General features: G+C 44.9%; 1 protein-coding gene and 1 long non-coding RNA gene across 4 annotated transcripts in view; one reads left to right on the forward strand and one right to left on the reverse strand.

Moving 5' to 3' along the window:
• Positions 1-8123, forward strand: TMEM230 (transmembrane protein 230). Of its 3 annotated transcripts, none has more exons than XM_084776890.1 (5): positions 1-228; positions 1230-1328; positions 1862-1980; positions 3404-3526; positions 7502-8123. In XM_084776890.1, the coding sequence occupies exons 3-5, from the start codon at positions 1882-1884 to the stop codon at positions 7643-7645; spliced, it is 366 nt and encodes a 121-aa protein (XP_084633016.1). In that variant the 5' UTR covers positions 1-228; positions 1230-1328; positions 1862-1881; the 3' UTR covers positions 7646-8123. The 3 variants fall into 3 exon arrangements, with proteins under 3 accessions (XP_084633016.1, XP_084633017.1, XP_084633018.1); XM_084776892.1 differs by having other exon boundaries at positions 3-228; positions 7505-8123; XM_084776891.1 differs by lacking the exon at positions 1230-1328.
• LOC311594830 overlaps positions 7856-17244 on the reverse strand; it is a 25572-nt gene continuing 16183 nt past the window's right edge. The window contains exon 2 of the long non-coding RNA XR_014778228.1: positions 7856-11276. This is a non-coding gene — a long non-coding RNA (uncharacterized lncRNA). The remainder of the gene's footprint in view (positions 11277-17244) is intronic.

Raw genomic sequence — 17244 nt, forward strand, 5'->3', positions numbered from 1 at the left:
GATGTGCCTCTCTGGCACACCACTTCCGGTGGGGCGCGTTCGGACCGTTTGGTGTTGAGCGCTCCTAACGGAGGACTGGGCGCGTAGCGCGGGCAGGGGGCGGGAACGCGCTCCCGGAAGCCGGCCGCGAGCCACCGAGGCTACTCCCGGGAGCCGCCAGGGTTGCGTTCGCGTGGGTCCTGACCGTGGGTGACGCCGGCGGGAGGCTGTCCACAGCGCCACGCGCAGGTGCTTGGGGGCCGGGGAGGGTGGGAGGAGGCTGCAGGGGGGCCGGTAAAAAGCGTAGTAGAAACTTGGGCTGTCATTTTTTTTTTTTAATTGTCGTTTACGACCTAATAACTCCACACTCTAGAATTCCTTGCCAAGAGAAACACAAATTTTCTCTTCGCTCGCATTCCGCAAAACTTTTGTTTTGATGCGAGATTATAAATGGCAAAACACTTTACCGTAACTGTGGTACAAATCGGGCTTAATGCCTCAAAAACTCCCATTTCTTGGTAGCTTGAACTTTCAGGTTTGAGGAATTAAACATGTTATGGGATGGCAACACCAAAAACCTGTTACTTAACACTTGATCTAACACTTTTAGAAATGGAAATAGATTAGCGTTGCTCCTTTTTAATACTTGGCTTCTGAACTAGGATATAATGAACAGAGGCAACGACATTTGCCACCAGTTTTCCCATGCTAGTTACTTTAAGTTCGCTGCAATAGTAGGGTCTGGCACCTCACCGAGATCCAATAACTACCACTTGCCGTTATAGAGATGATGTGCAAAATACCACACCAGTGAAGGCCAGCCTATTGAAGGAGTTTTCTTCTTAAGTGTGGGCCATTGCATTTAGAGTCCAAATACCTTTCCAATTAAAATGGCTGTTGAAATAGTTTTCTTCTTAAAGGTGGGCGTTTGCATTTAGACTTCAAATACCTTCCCAATTAAAATAGTTCATTTTGTTTACATAATTTTATGACTTCATAAAGAGTCTACACTTTTCGGTTGTGGTAGGAGAGAGCATCTTGTCTCACTGTGTTGCCCGGACTGGCCTCTCAAGTAACCGTTACTGCAGTCCCCTTCTGAAGTACTGAGCTCAGATTTCAAGTTTTTAAATTTGAAGCGTCATTGTTTTTAAATTTTACCGACTCCCAAGTAATACAGTAGTTACGATTTCCTTACTGCTGTCTGCTTTGAATAGTTTGAGTAAAACAGACTTCTAAATCCATTTTTTCAGGCGCTACATGATGTGGAAAGTAAAACCACTTGTCTCATGATTGGGATGGGAGCAGAGAGGCAGGTGGCTCTGAAGTGTCTGGTGTGGTATTGCTAGCCAGTAAGTTACCCACATCGATAAGATTTTGCTGATCACTTGGCCTTAGGCTGATATCACATCTAGAAGTAGACAAAGTGCTGATGTGAGTGTGTACCGTTCCTTATCCTCCCTCTTTTGTAAGAAACAAACAAACAAAAAAGCTGCTAGAATAAATGTTCCTGAGGAACGTGAAGGGGCAGACAATACTATGGCGGGGGAGGGGCTTGAAAATGTAAAGTTGGATTCAAGCCTTCACTCACCCCCGTGTGACTCTAGAAAATTAAGAAGGAAGAAACATTGGTGGAAAAGTAAACGGGCTCTGATTCTTTGTGAAATGCCTTTGGTGTCTTTTTGTGAAGTCAAGCCGGATACGTAAGCATGCTTAGTATGTCCAAGAAGTATCGGGTCATTGTAAGAGCAGTGAGGCCTAAGCTGTCATGTGTGTCATATGTGTCATGTGTGTAACGGCAGCCCAGAACTCCAGCACAGGCTAAATGTCGACCCTTCCTGTCATGTACTATTATTGCTATGAACGATAAGTCTTTCCCTTTCAGACTAGCTGTGTCACCGGGTAATGATGCCGTCTCGTACCAACTTGGCGACTGGAATCCCCAGTAGTAAAGTAAAATATTCAAGGCTTTCCAGCACAGATGATGGCTACATTGACCTTCAGGTAACACAATCAATTAAAAAAAAAAAAAGCTTCGTATCTCTAAATCTGGACCAGCAAGGAGCAAGACAATTTCCAGGACCTTTTGAGCCCCAGCTTGGAGAAGGGATCTTGGCAAGGCAGTTTCAAACAGTTCCAGGGTTATCCAGTTCTGGTTTCAGTTGATGTGCCAAAGCCACGGAACTACAGAAAATGTCTTCTTTGCTGGCAGCATGAGATGCAGTTAGTTGCAGATACTCTATGGCCGGCTTGGTGGTGCACGCCTTTAATCCCAGCACTTGGGAGGCAGAGGCAGGAGGATCTCTGTGAGTTCAAGGCCAGCCTGGTCTACAAAGTGAGTCTAGGATAGTCAAGGCTACACAGAGAAACCCTGTCTCAAAAAGACCAAGAATAAAATGTTTTTTATTAGTATATATTATTTGTACTTAATGTGTTTTTTAAAAAGATTTATTTATTTTATGTATATGAGTGGCCTATTTGCATGTATACTTGCACATCAAAGAGGGCATCAGATCACATTATAGATGGTTGTGAGCTACCATATGCTTGCTGGGAATTGAACTCAGGATCTCTGGAAGAGCAGACAATGCTCTTAATTAATCTCTGAGCCATCTCTCCAGCCCCATAATAATGGGTTTTATTGTGGCATTTTCATACATGTTCATGGTGTATTTCGGGTCTTAATCTGTCTCTGAATCTTAACCCTGAGCTGAATTTACTCAAATATGATGCAGAGCTTTGGGAAAGCTGAAATTTGAGCTTGAGGGTGGCTCAGCAGTTAAGAGCAGTTGCAGAGTCACCATTCAACTCAGGACATCTGGAAGGCAAGTGCTTTGACCTTGGAGCCATCTCTCTGGCCTACAAGCACTGTGCTTGCAGAAGACACAAGTTTGGTTCCCAGCAACCTGACTCTGGCTCTTGGAGGATCCAATTCCTCTGGCTTGCATAGGCATCTGTCCTCACATGTACATCCCACACACAACACATAGTTAAACATAAAATGAATCTTTAAGAAGAAAAGCCAAAATTCTGTTTCTAAACTCTTGACTGACTATATGTTGTCACCTTCATTTTCACATCTGTAGAGCATGGTGCACCCTCTGAAATCCCCACAGGATTAGTGCAAGCTTCATGCATATGCTCTTAGTAAATACATGTCCAACAGCTAAGTGACAAAGCCATTTTAGAGGCGGTTCCTTATGAGGGGCCTGTGGAATAGCAGGAGCTTCACCTGCTCATAGGCCTGCTTTGTGTCCCAGAGCTATGCTGATTGGTGGACATACCAAGGCAAGTGAAGAACTTTGGTTCTTAATTGCCCTCCTTGCTTGGACATACTTAATGCCTGATAATTTTCCTTTCTTTCGTAGGAGGAGGTTGGTATTTTCATAATGTTCTTCATCATTTTTGTTTTTTGTCTCTCTTCCAGTTTAAGAAAAGTCCTCCTAAAATCCCATATAAGGCCATTGCACTTGCCACCGTGCTGTTTTTGATTGGAACCTTCCTCATAATCATAGGCTCTCTCCTGCTATCTGGCTACATCAGCAAAGGGGTAAGTTAACGGGCGTGTGAAGATGTGCCATGGGTGTTTCAGATGGGAGCCAGAGCGCTGCTTCTAAGTTCCAGAAGTACAGTGGATGCCACTAGAAGAAAAACAATAATCACTTATAATTTGTTCTCTGATAATAAGGCGTGGTTTTTGTTTCTCATTTTTTTCTTCTTTGAGCAAATGTCTCCATAATTCTTACAAAGGGGATGCTTGTAAGTAGGAAAACATAGCTTCTGAGGTAGTTTAGAATAATGCAGCTGTGCCTGGCCTTAGGTTCCCACACTAGTGCACGGCTGTAGCTAGAGTAACATGCCATTGTCATAGCTTCAGAGCAGTGTGGACGTGCTGATGAGTGTTTGGGGAAAAGCAGTAAGTCTTGAGTGTGTGGCCACTGCCCCTTAGAATTGAGTTCCTTTTTTTTTTTTTTTTTCTTTTCCATTGGTTTGTTAAGAGTTCTATTGAGTTTCAGTATTCAAAACCTAAGTGGTGCTTGGTACTTGCTTTGGGTTGTGTTTATGTATTTTGTGTCTTAAGTTATCCTAAACAGGCCACGCATAGTGGCACATGCCTTTGATCCCAGCACTCGGGAGGAGGCAGAGGCAGGCGGATCTCTGTGAGTTCGAGGCCAGCCTGGTCTACAGAGTGAGTCCAGGGCAGCCAAGGCTACATATAGAAGCCCTGTCTTGAAAAACTAGATAGACAGATAGATAGATACATAGATAGATAGATAATTATCCTAAACAGATACTCTAATTATAACACAGGTTCATTTTTCTCTCTCACACCCTAGGAAAAAAATGTAGTTCTTTGTGGTGTTTTACCAGTTCCAAAAAACAAAAATTAAGCCAGATGGTGGTGGCACATGCCTTTAATCCCAGCACTTGAGAGACAGAGGCAGGCGATCGTTTTAAGTTTGAAGCCAGCCTAGTCTACAAAGTAAGTTTAGGACAGCCGGGGCTATTACACAGAGAAACCCTGTCTCAAGAAGAAAAAAAAAAAATTAAGCATCCAGAGTTAAATAAAATTGTGGTACATACCTTTCAGAGAAATGTTACAAGCCATTACAGCTTAAGTAATGTTTGGGTTTTTGTTTGTTTATTTTATAATTTTTTAAAGATTTATTTATTTACTTATACAGTATTCTCCCTGCATGTACACCTACAGTCCTGAAGAGGGCACCAGATCTCATTATAGATGGTTATGAACTACCATACAGTTGTTGGGAATTGAACTCAGGACCTTTGGAAGAATAACCTCTGAGCCATCTCTCCAGCCCTGTTTGTTTGTTTTTTAAGACAAGGTCTCTCTATATAGCTTTGGCTGTTCTAGATTCACTATATAGACCAGGCCAGCCTTGAACTTAGATATCCTCCTGCCTCTGCCTCCAGAGTACTGGGACTAAAGGTGTGTGTCACCATACCCCACTGCAGCTTAAGTAACATTAACAAGTACTTTGAGAGACAGGACAAAGAGTATAGTATGTTTATAACCCAGAACTTGAAAAGTGCCTTAAGGACCTGAGTTCTGGTTCTTGGCAACCACATAAAAAGCCAGATGTGAACTTAGTGCGGTGGTGCACGCCTGTAATCCCAGCACTCGGGAGGCAGAGGCAGGCAGATCGCTGTGAGTTCGAGGCCAGCCTGGTCTACAAAGTGAGTCCAGGACAGCCAAGACTACACAGAGAAACCCTGTCTTGAAAAACCAAAAAAACAGGCCAGATGTGTTGGCATGCATCTCCAGCCCCAGCACTGCAGGGTAGAGACAGACAGATCCCGAAAGGTGGCTGGCCAAGCCATTCGAGGCAAACTGCTGTGCTCCAGGTTCAGTGAGAGATGACTCTCTCAAAAACTAAGGTTGAAGAGCTAGAAAGATGGCTTCACCATTAAGAGCCTGTACTGCTCTTGCAGAGGACTTGTTAAGTTCTTACTAAAATTTAAGTTGGGTGGTTCACAACTGCCTGTAACTCCAGCTCTAGGGGGATTTGAAGCTTCTGACCTCTTTCAGCACCTTTACTTAGGGACACATGCACAACATAACTAAAGGTAAATAATGGGGCTGAAAGGATAGCTGTGTGGTTAAAAGCACTGGCTACTCTCTTAGGGGATTGGGTTCAATTCCCAGCAGCCATGTGACTGCTCAGAACTGTCTATAACTCCAGTTCCAGGGCATCCATCTGTGGGCACACTTGTGGTGAACAGACATATAGACAAAGCATATGTCTTTTCAGTTATTAATTTGAGGCTCACAGTCCCAGGAGGTAGTAAAGTCTATGACTGTTGGTCTCAGGGGAGTCTTCAGACTTTGAAACTGTTGAGACTGTGAAAGGCTGTAGGGACTTTTGAAGTTGTACTAATACATTTTTGCTATAACACTGTAGGAACCAAGGAGTGCAGTGTGCTTTGTGTGAGAGCAGCCTCCATAGGCTCATGTATTTAGGGCGGGTCTACAATCGGTGGACTGTTTAGGATGGATTAGAAGGGTCGGCTCTATTTGTCTCTGCGTTATGCTTGTGGGTCAGATACAAGCTCTCAGTTGCTGCTCCAGTGCCCTGCCGTTTTCCCCACCGTGATGCTCAGGAACTCTGGCCCTCGCACTCTGTAAGCAAGACTCCAATAAGCTCTTCTTATTTTTTTTTTGTTTTGTTTTGTTTGTTTGGTTGGTTGGTTTTTCGAGACAGGGTAATAAGCTCTTCTTATTTTGGTTTTTGAGACAGGGTTTCTCTGTGTAGCTTTGGCTGTCCTGGACTCACTTTGTAGATCAGGCTGGCCTTGAACTCACATTGATCCACCTGCCTCTGCCTCTCCAGTACTGGGATTACAGGCGTGCGCCACCACGCCCAGCTTCCAGTAAACTCTTTCTTCTATAAATTGCCTTGGTCTTGATTTCTCTTCACAATAGAAAAATGACCAAGACATAACCACACATATATATTTAAAATAATTGTTTAGCCGGGCGTGGTGGCGCGCGCCTTTAATCCCAGCACTCGGGAGGCAGAGGCAGGCGGATCGCTGTGAGTTCGAGGCCAGCGTGGTCTACAGAGCGAGTCCAGGACAGCCAAGGCTACACAGAGAAACCCTGTCTCAAAAAAAAAAAAAACAAAAACAAAAACAAAAAAAAAAAATAAAATAATTGTTTAAATAAATAAGGTGGAAGGCTGGGTATGGGGGCACATGTCTTTAATCCCAGCACTTGGGAGGCAGAGGCAAGCTGTGAGTTTGAAGCCAGCCTGGTCTACAAAGCCACTCTAGGACAACCAAGGTTCAAGGCTACACAGAGAAACCCTGTCTTGAAAAAAAAAGAAAAGGAAAGGTGTTTGAAGTCAACCTCTGGCACACATACACACATCTGCATGTGTACTATAGACACAAATGGTACCTACCCACCAAACACACAGGCACACATACACACACACACACAAAGCTTGAAAGAGAGAAGAAAATAATCCTAATGTCTGGATAAAAATACTTTTTTGTTATTTGAATTTATTGCTTAATTTGTAATCAGGAAGAACTTGGAAGCATACTGCTTGCCTAACATGCCCAAGGTCTCTTAATTTGGTCCCCAACACTGAAAGATAAAGGAAAAAAGAAATCCTAGCACTCAGGGAGGCAGAAGCCGATGCATCTCAGTGAGTTCAAGGCCAGCCTGGCTTACAGAGGGAGTCCAGGACAGCCAAGGCTACACAGAGAAACCTGTCTCAGAAAAACAAACAAAAACAAAAACAAAAAACAAATCGGGGCAGTGGTGGCGCACACCTTTAATCCCAGCACTCAGGAGGCAGAGGCAGGTGGATTGCTGTGAGTTTGAGGTCATCCTGGTCTATAAAGTAAGCCAAGGACAGCCAAGGCTACACAGAGAAACCCTGTCTTGAAAAAAACAAAAAGCAAAACAAAAGAAAAAAGAGCAGGGGACAATTTGTGATCAGAAAGAAGAGATTATGGTCTAACTTGTATGATACTAATGTTTTCCTTCTGCCAGCAGGGGGCAGACCGAGCTGTTCCTGTCCTCATCATTGGCATTTTGGTGTTCCTGCCAGGATTTTACCATTTGCGCATCGCCTACTACGCATCCAAAGGCTACCGGGGTTACTCCTATGATGACATTCCAGACTTTGATGACTAGCGTTCACCTCAGCCTTGAACAGTACAGTGCATCCACTTTAAGACAGCAAGCGGAAACTATGGCTAAAGGCTGAGGAAGTCTACACTTTGCAGATGTTTAGCAAAACAATGGCCAGATTGTATGGTCCTTTTCCAGAATGCTCATGCTTTATAAGTAGCTAATTAGGACATGTTATGTTTTCATCTCCTGGCCCTGGCAAAGCTTGACAAGTTTTTCCACATGAGTATGCATCATGTAAGAATGGTGAAGCTAATTGTCTGGGAAGGCAGATTATTCTATAGTGGAAAGCGTTACCCTCTTTAGAGGTGAACCTTTCTTTTGCCTTCATTGTCTCCTTGTCTTTGTAACATAATGGAAAATGTATTATGTCTAGTTTCTTATTAGTAAGTAATTTATTTTAAAAATTATCTATCTTATCTCTCACATTCTCCTCTACCTTCACTTCCTGATAAAATTAAAATGTTTCTCTTATCTCTCACACTGCCTTCACTTCCTGGTCAAACCAAATATCTGTGAGTGCATCTGTAATAGACTTTTTTTTCTCCTTTTTTCTTTTTGGTTTTTCGAGACAGGGTTTTTCTGTGTAGCCCTGGCTGTACTGGATTCACTTTGTAGACCAGGCTGGTCTCGAACTCGCAGTGACTCACCTGCCTCTGCCTCCCAAGTGCTGGGGCAACTTTAATTTGGAAACCACAAACTAGGTGTAGTGGCACATGCCTTGATCCCAGCACTTGGGAGGCAGAGGCAGGTGGGTCTCTGAGTTCAAGGCCAGCCTGGTCAACATATGGAGTTTTAGGGCATGCAGGGCTACCTAGTGGGGCCCTGTCTCAAAAAAAAAAAAAAAAAAGGAAAAGAAAAAACTGAGCTTCCTCTGGTTTTCCATAGCTTGCCCACCACAAAATTCAAGTGAGTTTATCCTTCATAGATCAAAAGATTATGTGAATCATACCTTAAGGACTAGACTTTGGCTTAGTGAAACTGTAGATAGTGTATTTAAGAGTCTATACCCCTCTACTGGCACCTGGTACTATGATATCATTCTGCTAAAGTTTACGAGACTTGGCCAAGAGCCCTGCAAATGTGTTAAGTCAAATCTGGTTTTCACCTTGCAAAAAATGACATTAAAGAATCGTAATTCAGATTCGGCTTAAAAACAGTTTAACTTTAGGCATGTTTTACAAAAGCATCATACTGATTTGGTGTGTTTAATCCCGGTACCCTGTTTTTAGATTAGCTGGCTTTATGAGTCGTACTCTGCTTTTTATTCAGTTTTTTCCTCTGAGGTTTTGGACTTGGGCAGCCAAAAGTCTAGCTGTGTCATCAGCTAAGGCTTGGAAGGCTGTGAGTAGGGAAGTTTTGGGAGGAAGATAGCTTGGTTGTGTTGGAACTAGATGTCTGTTTACCACCCAAGGAGAGCTCTGGAGAGGGCGACAGCTGCAGTGCCCTATGTCTGGGAACTGGACTGGCTCTCATGTGGAGATGGAAGTGCTAGAGTCCGTGTTGGGATGGTAGCTTCAGGCCCATGGGGCGGCTGAGCTCACCAGAGGAGCTAGCACACACATAGAAGGAAACAACTTAGGCGGGGAGGCAGGGACTCCCAGCAGCTGCCAGGTTTGGCTGTATTTTAAAATTGGAGGGGAAACTGGCCTTTAATCCCAGCCCTCAAGAGGCAGAGGCAGGCAGATTTCTGTGAGTTTCAGGCCAGCCTGATCTACAAGGAGAATTCCAGGACAGCCAGGGCTACACAGAGAAACCTTGTCTTGAAAAACCAACCGGGGGCTGGAGAGATGGCTCAGCGGTTAAGAGCACTGACTGGTCCTCCAGAGGTCATGAGTTCAATTCCCAGCAACCACATGGTGGCTCACAACCATCTATGATGTGATCTGATACTCTTCTGGCCTGCAAGTGTACATGCAGGCAGAGCTCTGTATACATAATAATAAATAAATAATTAGAAAAAAAAGAAAAACCAACCACCCCCCCCCAAAAAAATGGAGGGGTCCCAAAGGGTCTCCGGTGTTGAGCAGCTCTAGAAACTTCCTGGTGAAGGTGTGAAGTATCTTCCTGTTGGGCACTCCTGGCAAAGCCAAGGCTAGACTGGTTCAGCCAAACCAAAGGGCTTGGTGGTGTTTATATTATAGAAAGATTGATGCTACAAAGGAAAGGCAATGGCAGTGTACTGGGCACAGGATGCAGGGTAACATCTGTTCCTGTTCATCTCCGTGCTGTTCCTTGTTTTACTCTACAGACAGTTGTGAGCATGGAAACACGTGCCTTTAATGCCCGCACTCTGGAGGCATGGTCAGTCTGATCTACGTAGTGAGTTCTCGTATATCCAAGGCTACACAGAGAGACCCTGTCTCAAAAAACCAGTCCCAGTTGTGTTGTTCTGTGATCCCCCCCCCCTTTTTTTTTTTCTGCTTTATTGTATGTAGCTTTACATATCCAAGGAAGCCAGTCACATTTTTCCACAGTGCCCAATCTGGAGAACTCATTCTTTCTAGCACTCTGCATCAGCCACACCCTCAACCCCTCCTGCCTCTTTTGTCACACCATAGATGACTCTTCTATCGAGTGTAAGTGCATAATCAGAGCATCCTAAGACTTCTGCCCGAGGCTAGAATCCCTCTGTAATGTCCCATGAGGAGTGACACTAATCACACGAGTAATCTCATCTAGGTGGCCTCATTTAGAGATACACAAATATTAAGCTAAAGTCAGACTATGCATTGACTATAATTGTATTCGTTGGTGCTTTTAGAAAAGGTCTAAATCTCCATAATGATGAGAACCTTTCTATTTTTAAGATTTAAAGTATGTGCATATGTGTGGGTATATGGCCCGTGGGTATGGGTGCCAGATCCCTAGAGCTGGAAGTACGACTGTCACTAAGCTGCTCATGCGGATCCTGGGAACCAAACTCAGGTCCCCTGAGGGATAGTACATGCGCTTATCCACGGAGCCGTCTTTCCAGCCCCTGGTAAACATTGCTTTTTCTGAGACCTTGTGCACAGTACTCATGAATTCTGTATGATTTTAACCTCTGCAAAAGTCCTGTGTTAGGAACAAATTCTCATGCTTAAATTAATGCCTTTGGGGATTGAATAAGTAAAGAAATGAGAACGGTGTGTGTGTGTGTGTGTGTGTGTGTGTGTGTGTGTGTGTGTGTGTGTGTGTGTGTGTAGTAGAAGCAGTAGAGAGCAAGCCCATTGTCAAATGAGTATTTGGCTAAAAGCAGCCTGCTATCTTAATTTTTATTTTATTTTATTTTATTATTTTGTTTCTGTTTTTGTTTTTTTTTTTTCGAGACAGGGTTTCTCTTTGTAATAGTCCTGGCTGTCTTTGTAGGTCAGGCTAGCCTCGAACTCATAGCAATCCACTTGTCTCTGCCTCCCGAGTGCTGGGATTATGTGCCTGGCTGCAGCCTGCTATCTTATATACTATTGGCTAAACTACATGACAGAACTGATCATGACAACTATTACACTTACCTGGAAATACAAAGCAGAAAGGACCTCAGTGGCTTCTGGTATGCACATGACGAAGAATCCAGGTTCATTCATTGCCGTTATAGTGGGAAGTGCCACATGTGGCTGGTATATCACGCATGAATTGACAGCTTCCGTTCTTTCTGAAGGTACAAGAAGAAAGATGGCATGCTCACTGAGGACAGGTTGCAAACTAATGGTCACGTGTTGACTTGCATTTGTTGTTGGTTTTGTTTTGTTGTTTATTTTGTTTTTTCAAACAGGGTCTCTCTGTGTAGCCTTGGCTGTCCTGGATTCACTTTGTAGACCAGGCTGGCCTCGAACTCCTGCCTCTGCCTCCTCCTCTCTAGTGCTAGAATTAAAGCTCTGTAACCACCATGCCCACCTGACTTGCATTTTTAAAAAAAGAGTTATGTGGTGCTGATGTTTGATTTCTCTTTAAAAGTGAGATTGTTGAGCCTGGGGAGTGGGTTGTAAGGTACTTTAACTGCAGAATTTCCCAGTTCACTGTAGACTCTTCCCAGTTCAGTTCACCACCTGGTTATTTCTTTACCCAGCCTACAAATCCCCCCCCCCCCCCAGAACTGTCAGATGAAGAGCTGAGATATGGGGCAGTACATTTTCCTTTGCAGGCCAGGTGGTGGCGGCACGTGCCTTTACTCCCAGCACTCGGGAGACAGAGGCAGGTGGATCTCTGTGAGTTCAAAGCCAGCCTGGTCTACACAGACAGTTCCAACACAGCCAGGGCTACACAGAGAAACTCTGTCTCAAAAAACAAAACATTTTCCTTTGCAGTATGGACAGGTGGGCTGTTTCTGCTGAGTTGAGGGTTTCCCTGTTCCATCCTCTGTCCACTGCTGTGCTGGCCAGCTGCCCTTCAAACCATTAGCGTTGTCTGGTGAGTCAGCAGGCCTCTGCCGGAACCTTAGCTTTACCCTGTAGCTCCAGACGCGCACCCGGCAGCTGTCCCAGAGGGGCTGTTGGTGTAGCGCAAAGGAACCGGGTGCTAGGACACCACAGTCTGGCTTCTGGCCTTTGAAGTGTCACTTGCCAATCTTTACCCTTTAGCTTTTTGACCTGTCACTTAATCTTATCCTGAGGCTTGTTCCAAAGGCGTGTGCTTTATGGTTTAATGCACTAGAGGAAAGGGCAGACTTAGTTATGAGCTGTCAGACACATTACCAGAGCTTCTTGACTTGCTTTATAAAGTGGGCTAAACTACTTCCGTTGGGGGAAATTGGCAGGGTGCAGTGAGCCCGTAGTGGTGCTGTACTGCACGTGCCTAGTTCATCAGCATTCAGTAAGTAAATCTGCTGCTGGGAAAAAGGAAGGCGTTCCTTTAGGGACAGGCCCTGGAGTAAGGCCAAGGATGCTGGAGCATTCATCTGCCATCTTTGCCCTCCCGAGGAACCATTCTATGACAAAGCTGCCCCCAGAGGCGGGGCTTCTTTTCTAGGTGGAACAAATAGGAGGGTGTGAGGTAGTCCTTTGCCTGTATGTGGCTGGACTCAGCCTTTGTGTGACCCCGCCCTTGAAGGCTGAGGCAGGACCTTGGCGATGCTGTGGGCCTCAGCAGCACCTCTGACCTCTCCTGAAGCTTTGTCCTTTATGTCCCCTTACTACTTGGAAGCAGTCATAGCTACTTTTCTGTGGCTGTAGAGACACCAAATCTAAGGCCGCTTATAGAAGAGTTTACTGGGGCTTGCTTAGTAAGAAGGCTGGAGTCCATGACCGTCATGGCAGCAGGCAAGCATGGCAGGGCGCTGGAGCGGCAGCTGAAAGCCTCCCTATGATCATCACAGCACAAGGCAGAGAAGCACAGCTATCTGGAATGCTATGACCTAGTGGGAGGCCTCCCAGCCCTTCCTAAACAGTTCCCACCGGCTGGACCAGTCAGACATATGAGCTCATGGGGGCTGTTCTCGTTCAGACCCCCACAGAAGCCGTGGGCTGGACCAACAGCACAGGAGCTTGTCAGAAACGCAGCATTGCCAGGCGTGGTGGCACACACCTTTAATCCCAGCACTCGGGAGGCAGAGGCAGGAGGATCTCTGTGAGTTCGAGGCCAGCCTGGTCTACAAAGCAAGTCCAGGACAGCCAAGGCTACACAGAGAGACCCTGTCTCAAAAAAACAAAACAAAAAAAACCAGAAACGCAGCATTGTACCAGGACCTGGGGACTTCATTGTCCCCGAGCACTCTGTACGCCCCGTTCCATTTCCTCACTTTGGGGCTAGAAACTTCCAGCAATGCTAGTGGGTAAGAGAAGATTGAGCAGATGGAGCCCTCTGAGCTACCATGACTCTAACTAATGGGCCGGGCATGCTGAGGAAGCTTCACAGGCAGGTCGGGGAAGCAATGGAGAGAGACTCTGGGAAGCCCTTTGTGAGCCATGAGAGACCAAGACAGCCTCAAGAAGCACGGAGCAGGCTGTGCAATTTTTCACTCTCAGCATGGTTGAAGAAGTTAGTCCTGATTATCAGAGCGGGTGGCCTTCCACCTCTCTAATTTGGACAACCCCATCCTTCCCTCCCTTTACAGTAATTTGAGAAAGCCATCTAGAAAATGCTCTAGTCTGAGGTAATCCTTTAAGGTTTTCTCTAGTATTACTAGAAACCAGCTTTCCCTGAATTGGCTTCCCTGGGGCTGCGCTTGCGCATGCTCTCTCGCGCCGTCTCTCTCTCTCTCTCTCTCTCTCTCTCTCTCTCTCTCTCTCTCTCTCTCTTCCTCTCTTCCTCTCTTCTCTCGGCTTGGTTTGTTTTTTGTTTGTTTGTTTGTTTGTTTTGAGACAGGGTTTCTCTGTGTAGCCTTGGCTGTCCAGGACTCACTTTGTACAACAGGCTGGCTTTGAACTTACAGTGATCCACCTGCCTCTGCCTCCCAGGGGCTGGGATTAAAGGCTTGTGCCACCACACCCACACACCCAGCTGAGGCTGGTGTCTCTTTAAGCTGAAAAAGACAGCAGGAGGATTTGTCGCCAGGCACAGCTGAAGCTGGCATGCCTTACACTCGCAGGTGTTGGGTGTGGCCGTGAGCAGCCAGAGGGCAAGTCAGGCCACTTTCTCTTGTGTCTGTGGCTTTTATTTATGTAGTGCAGGGTCTCACATCTGTTAGGCAATTGCTCCACCACTAGTCTGGGCCTTGAGTGTTGGTCTTGTATCCTGAAACTTTGTTGGATTCTGGTAGTTTCCAGGAGTGGATTTTGTATTGATTTCTATGTTAAGGTCATAACATCTGCAAACAGACTGCTTTGCCTCCGTTCTGCTATGGACACCTTTCCGTTTGTTTTTCTTGCCTGACTCTCTAAGACACTCAGTACAATGCTGTATAGAAGTGGAGAAATGGGCACACTTGTTCTTCTCAATCATAGAGGAAGCCTTCCAACTTCTCCTCAGTGAGTATGATGTTAACTGTGTGCGAATGAAGGTTCTAGAAGAAAGCTGACCTTCCACTGAACCTGCTGAAAGGCTGGTTAACTAATTAGAGCTTCAACCATTGTGGAGAGTTTGGAATGTTGCAGGTTCAGAGCCTAATTATGATTTATCTAAATTAGCATTCCTTGCCCACTTCTGTGTCTGACCTAATATCCTGTGATTAACAGATAAAACCCTTGGAACCTATTAACAAAACTCTAGTTTCCACTAACCAAAAAAGCTAAGACTGTCATTAGAGAGCACCTGAAACCTATAGCAAGGCTCCGTGTTTCGCCATCACCCACCTTCCTAATGTTCCCACCCTGTGTTTGTGAGTAGTGTTTTGACTGATGACTCTGATAACCATAAAACTTCCTGTCTTGAAAAACCAAAAACCAAAACAAAACTTCCAAGCCAAGTGGTGCTGGCAGGCCTCCGGAGGCAGAGGCAGGCCAGCTTGGACTATAGAGTGAGTTCCAGGACAGCCAGAACTACACAGAGAAACCCTGGGGTGGAGGAATGGTACTTCCTAAAACTGCCTCCACACTGGAACATGAAATTTGGGGTTACCTTCATCTGTATTCCTGAGCTGTGGTCACTCATATTTGGCGCAAGAATCAGTCCTTTTGAGGCTGGAGACATGGCTCCACAGTGATCCCCAGTGAGGAGCACTGGCTGCTCATCCAGAGAACCTGTGTTCGATTCCCAGTACCTACATGCTGACTCACACAGTCTAACTCCAGTCTCAAGAAATGTGACATCCTGGCCATGTGTGGTGGCACACGCCTGTAATCCCAGCACTCAGGAGGCAGAGGCAGGTGGATCTCTCTGAGTTCAAGGCCATCCTGGTCTACAAAGCAAGTCCATGACAGCCAAGACCACAGAGAGAAATGCTGTCTCCAGGAAAAAAGAAAGGAAGGAAAGAAAAAAAGAAAGAAATGTGACATCCTTTTCTGGCTTCTGGGCACCAGGTATGGCACACAGATATGCAGGCAAAACACCCATACACATGAAAATAAAACATTTATTTTATTTTATTTTATTTTTTGTTTTTTGTTTTTTGTTTTTCGAGACAGGGTTTCTCTGTGTAGCCTTGGCCATCCTGGACTCACTTTGTAGACCAGGCTGGCCTCGAACTCACAGCGATCCGCCTGCCTCTGCCTCCCGAGTGCTGGGATTAAAGGCGTGCGCCACCATGCCCGGCAGGGAAAATAAAACATTTAAAATGTACAAACTATCTCATATACCCTTTGAGACAAATATTGTTTTGGTATTGATGCACAGATAGTCTTTATTATTCAAAGATACATTCCTTCTGTATCTACTTTGACCATAAAAGGATATTGAGGGTTTCTTTTTTATTTTTTAAGGTTTATTTATTTGTTATGTATACAGTGCTCTGCCTGCATGGCAGAAGAGGGTATTAGATCACATCGTAGATGGTTGTGAGCCACCATGTGGTTGCTGGGAACTGAACTCAGGACCTCTGGAAGAGCAGTCAGTACTCTTAACCTCTGAGCCATCTCTCTAGCCCAGGATGCTGAGTTTTATTAGCTGCTTCTCTATAATCTTTTTTAAAAGATTTATTTATTTATTATAGTGTATACAATACTCTGTCTGCATGTACACCTGCATGCCAGAAGAGGGTACCGGGTCACATTACAGATGGTTGTGAGCCATCATATGGTTGCTGGGAATTGAACTCAGGACCTTTGGAAGAGCAGGCAGTGTGCTTAACCTCTGAGCCATCTCTTCAGCCCTTTCTCTATAATCTTTTAAAGCCATAGATGCTTTTTGTTCTTTATTATATTGGTGTGTCGTATTGTTGATTGGCCTGTGCTAAATTCACACAAAGAGCCATGGAATGGTGCTGGTCTGAGGCCAGGACTCCTGTTTGTTCTCAACATTGATCCATGAGGTCTCCCACTGCGTTGTGCTGGTGTTTCTGTATCACTCCTCCAGCAAAGGGCAAGAAAGTCTTCTCTCTCCCACAGTCTTATCAGATTGGCAGAAAAGAAGTTAACCTCTCACTGTTCAGAGAGTGCAGTTTTGCAATCTAGAAAACCGACGGAGGCAGGGATGAGGAGTCTACAAAGGCTATCGAGGATTGGCAGGTGGCCGTGCATTTGCCTACCAAGCCCCAGATCACAAACTAGGCCCTAGAGGGTACTTTCCAAGCAAAATATCTCTTTGGTAAAACAATTCAACTTAAATATTAACCCACAAGGCAGAGCAGGAACTTTGAAGTCCACTCTATGATACAATTAGATCCTTTACATATTTTAACTATAATCAGTCACAGTGTTAATCTAACCTTGGGTTATCTCCAGACTTTGATTTAAAATTGCATAGGAATTCACCTTGAATCCTACCTTTTTCATGAATATATATTCATATATATACTTTGATAATATTCATATATATACATATAATATATAATTTGATCACCTACTATAGACATAATATTTTAATCAAACATCAAAAAAGAATTCACAAGCCGGGCGTGGTGGCGCACGCCTTTAATCCCAGCACTCAGGAGGCAGAGGCAGGCGGATCGCTGTGAGTTCGAGGCCAGCTTGGTCTATAAGTGAGTCCAGGATGGCCAAGGCTACACAGAGAAACCCTGTCTCGAAAAACCAAAAAAAAAAAAAAAAAAAAAAAAAAAAAAGAATTCACCTGGGCTGGAGAGATGGCTCAGA

The sequence above is a fragment of the Acomys minous genome, assembly GCF_964271855.1.
Source record: "Acomys minous genome assembly, chromosome: 3".
NCBI lineage: Eukaryota > Metazoa > Chordata > Mammalia > Rodentia > Muridae > Acomys > Acomys minous.

Bases quoted from the DNA above. Each gene is read 5' to 3' on its own strand.
- TMEM230 (XM_084776890.1), top strand. From the start codon at position 1,882: ATGATGCCGTCTCGTACCAACTTGGCGACTGGAATCCCCAGTAGTAAA. The intron at 1,981-3,403 runs GTAACACAATCA...TCTCTCTTCCAG, and splicing joins ATGGCTACATTGACCTTCAG to TTTAAGAAAAGTCCTCCTAA. The intron at 3,527-7,501 runs GTAAGTTAACGG...TCCTTCTGCCAG, and splicing joins CTGGCTACATCAGCAAAGGG to CAGGGGGCAGACCGAGCTGT.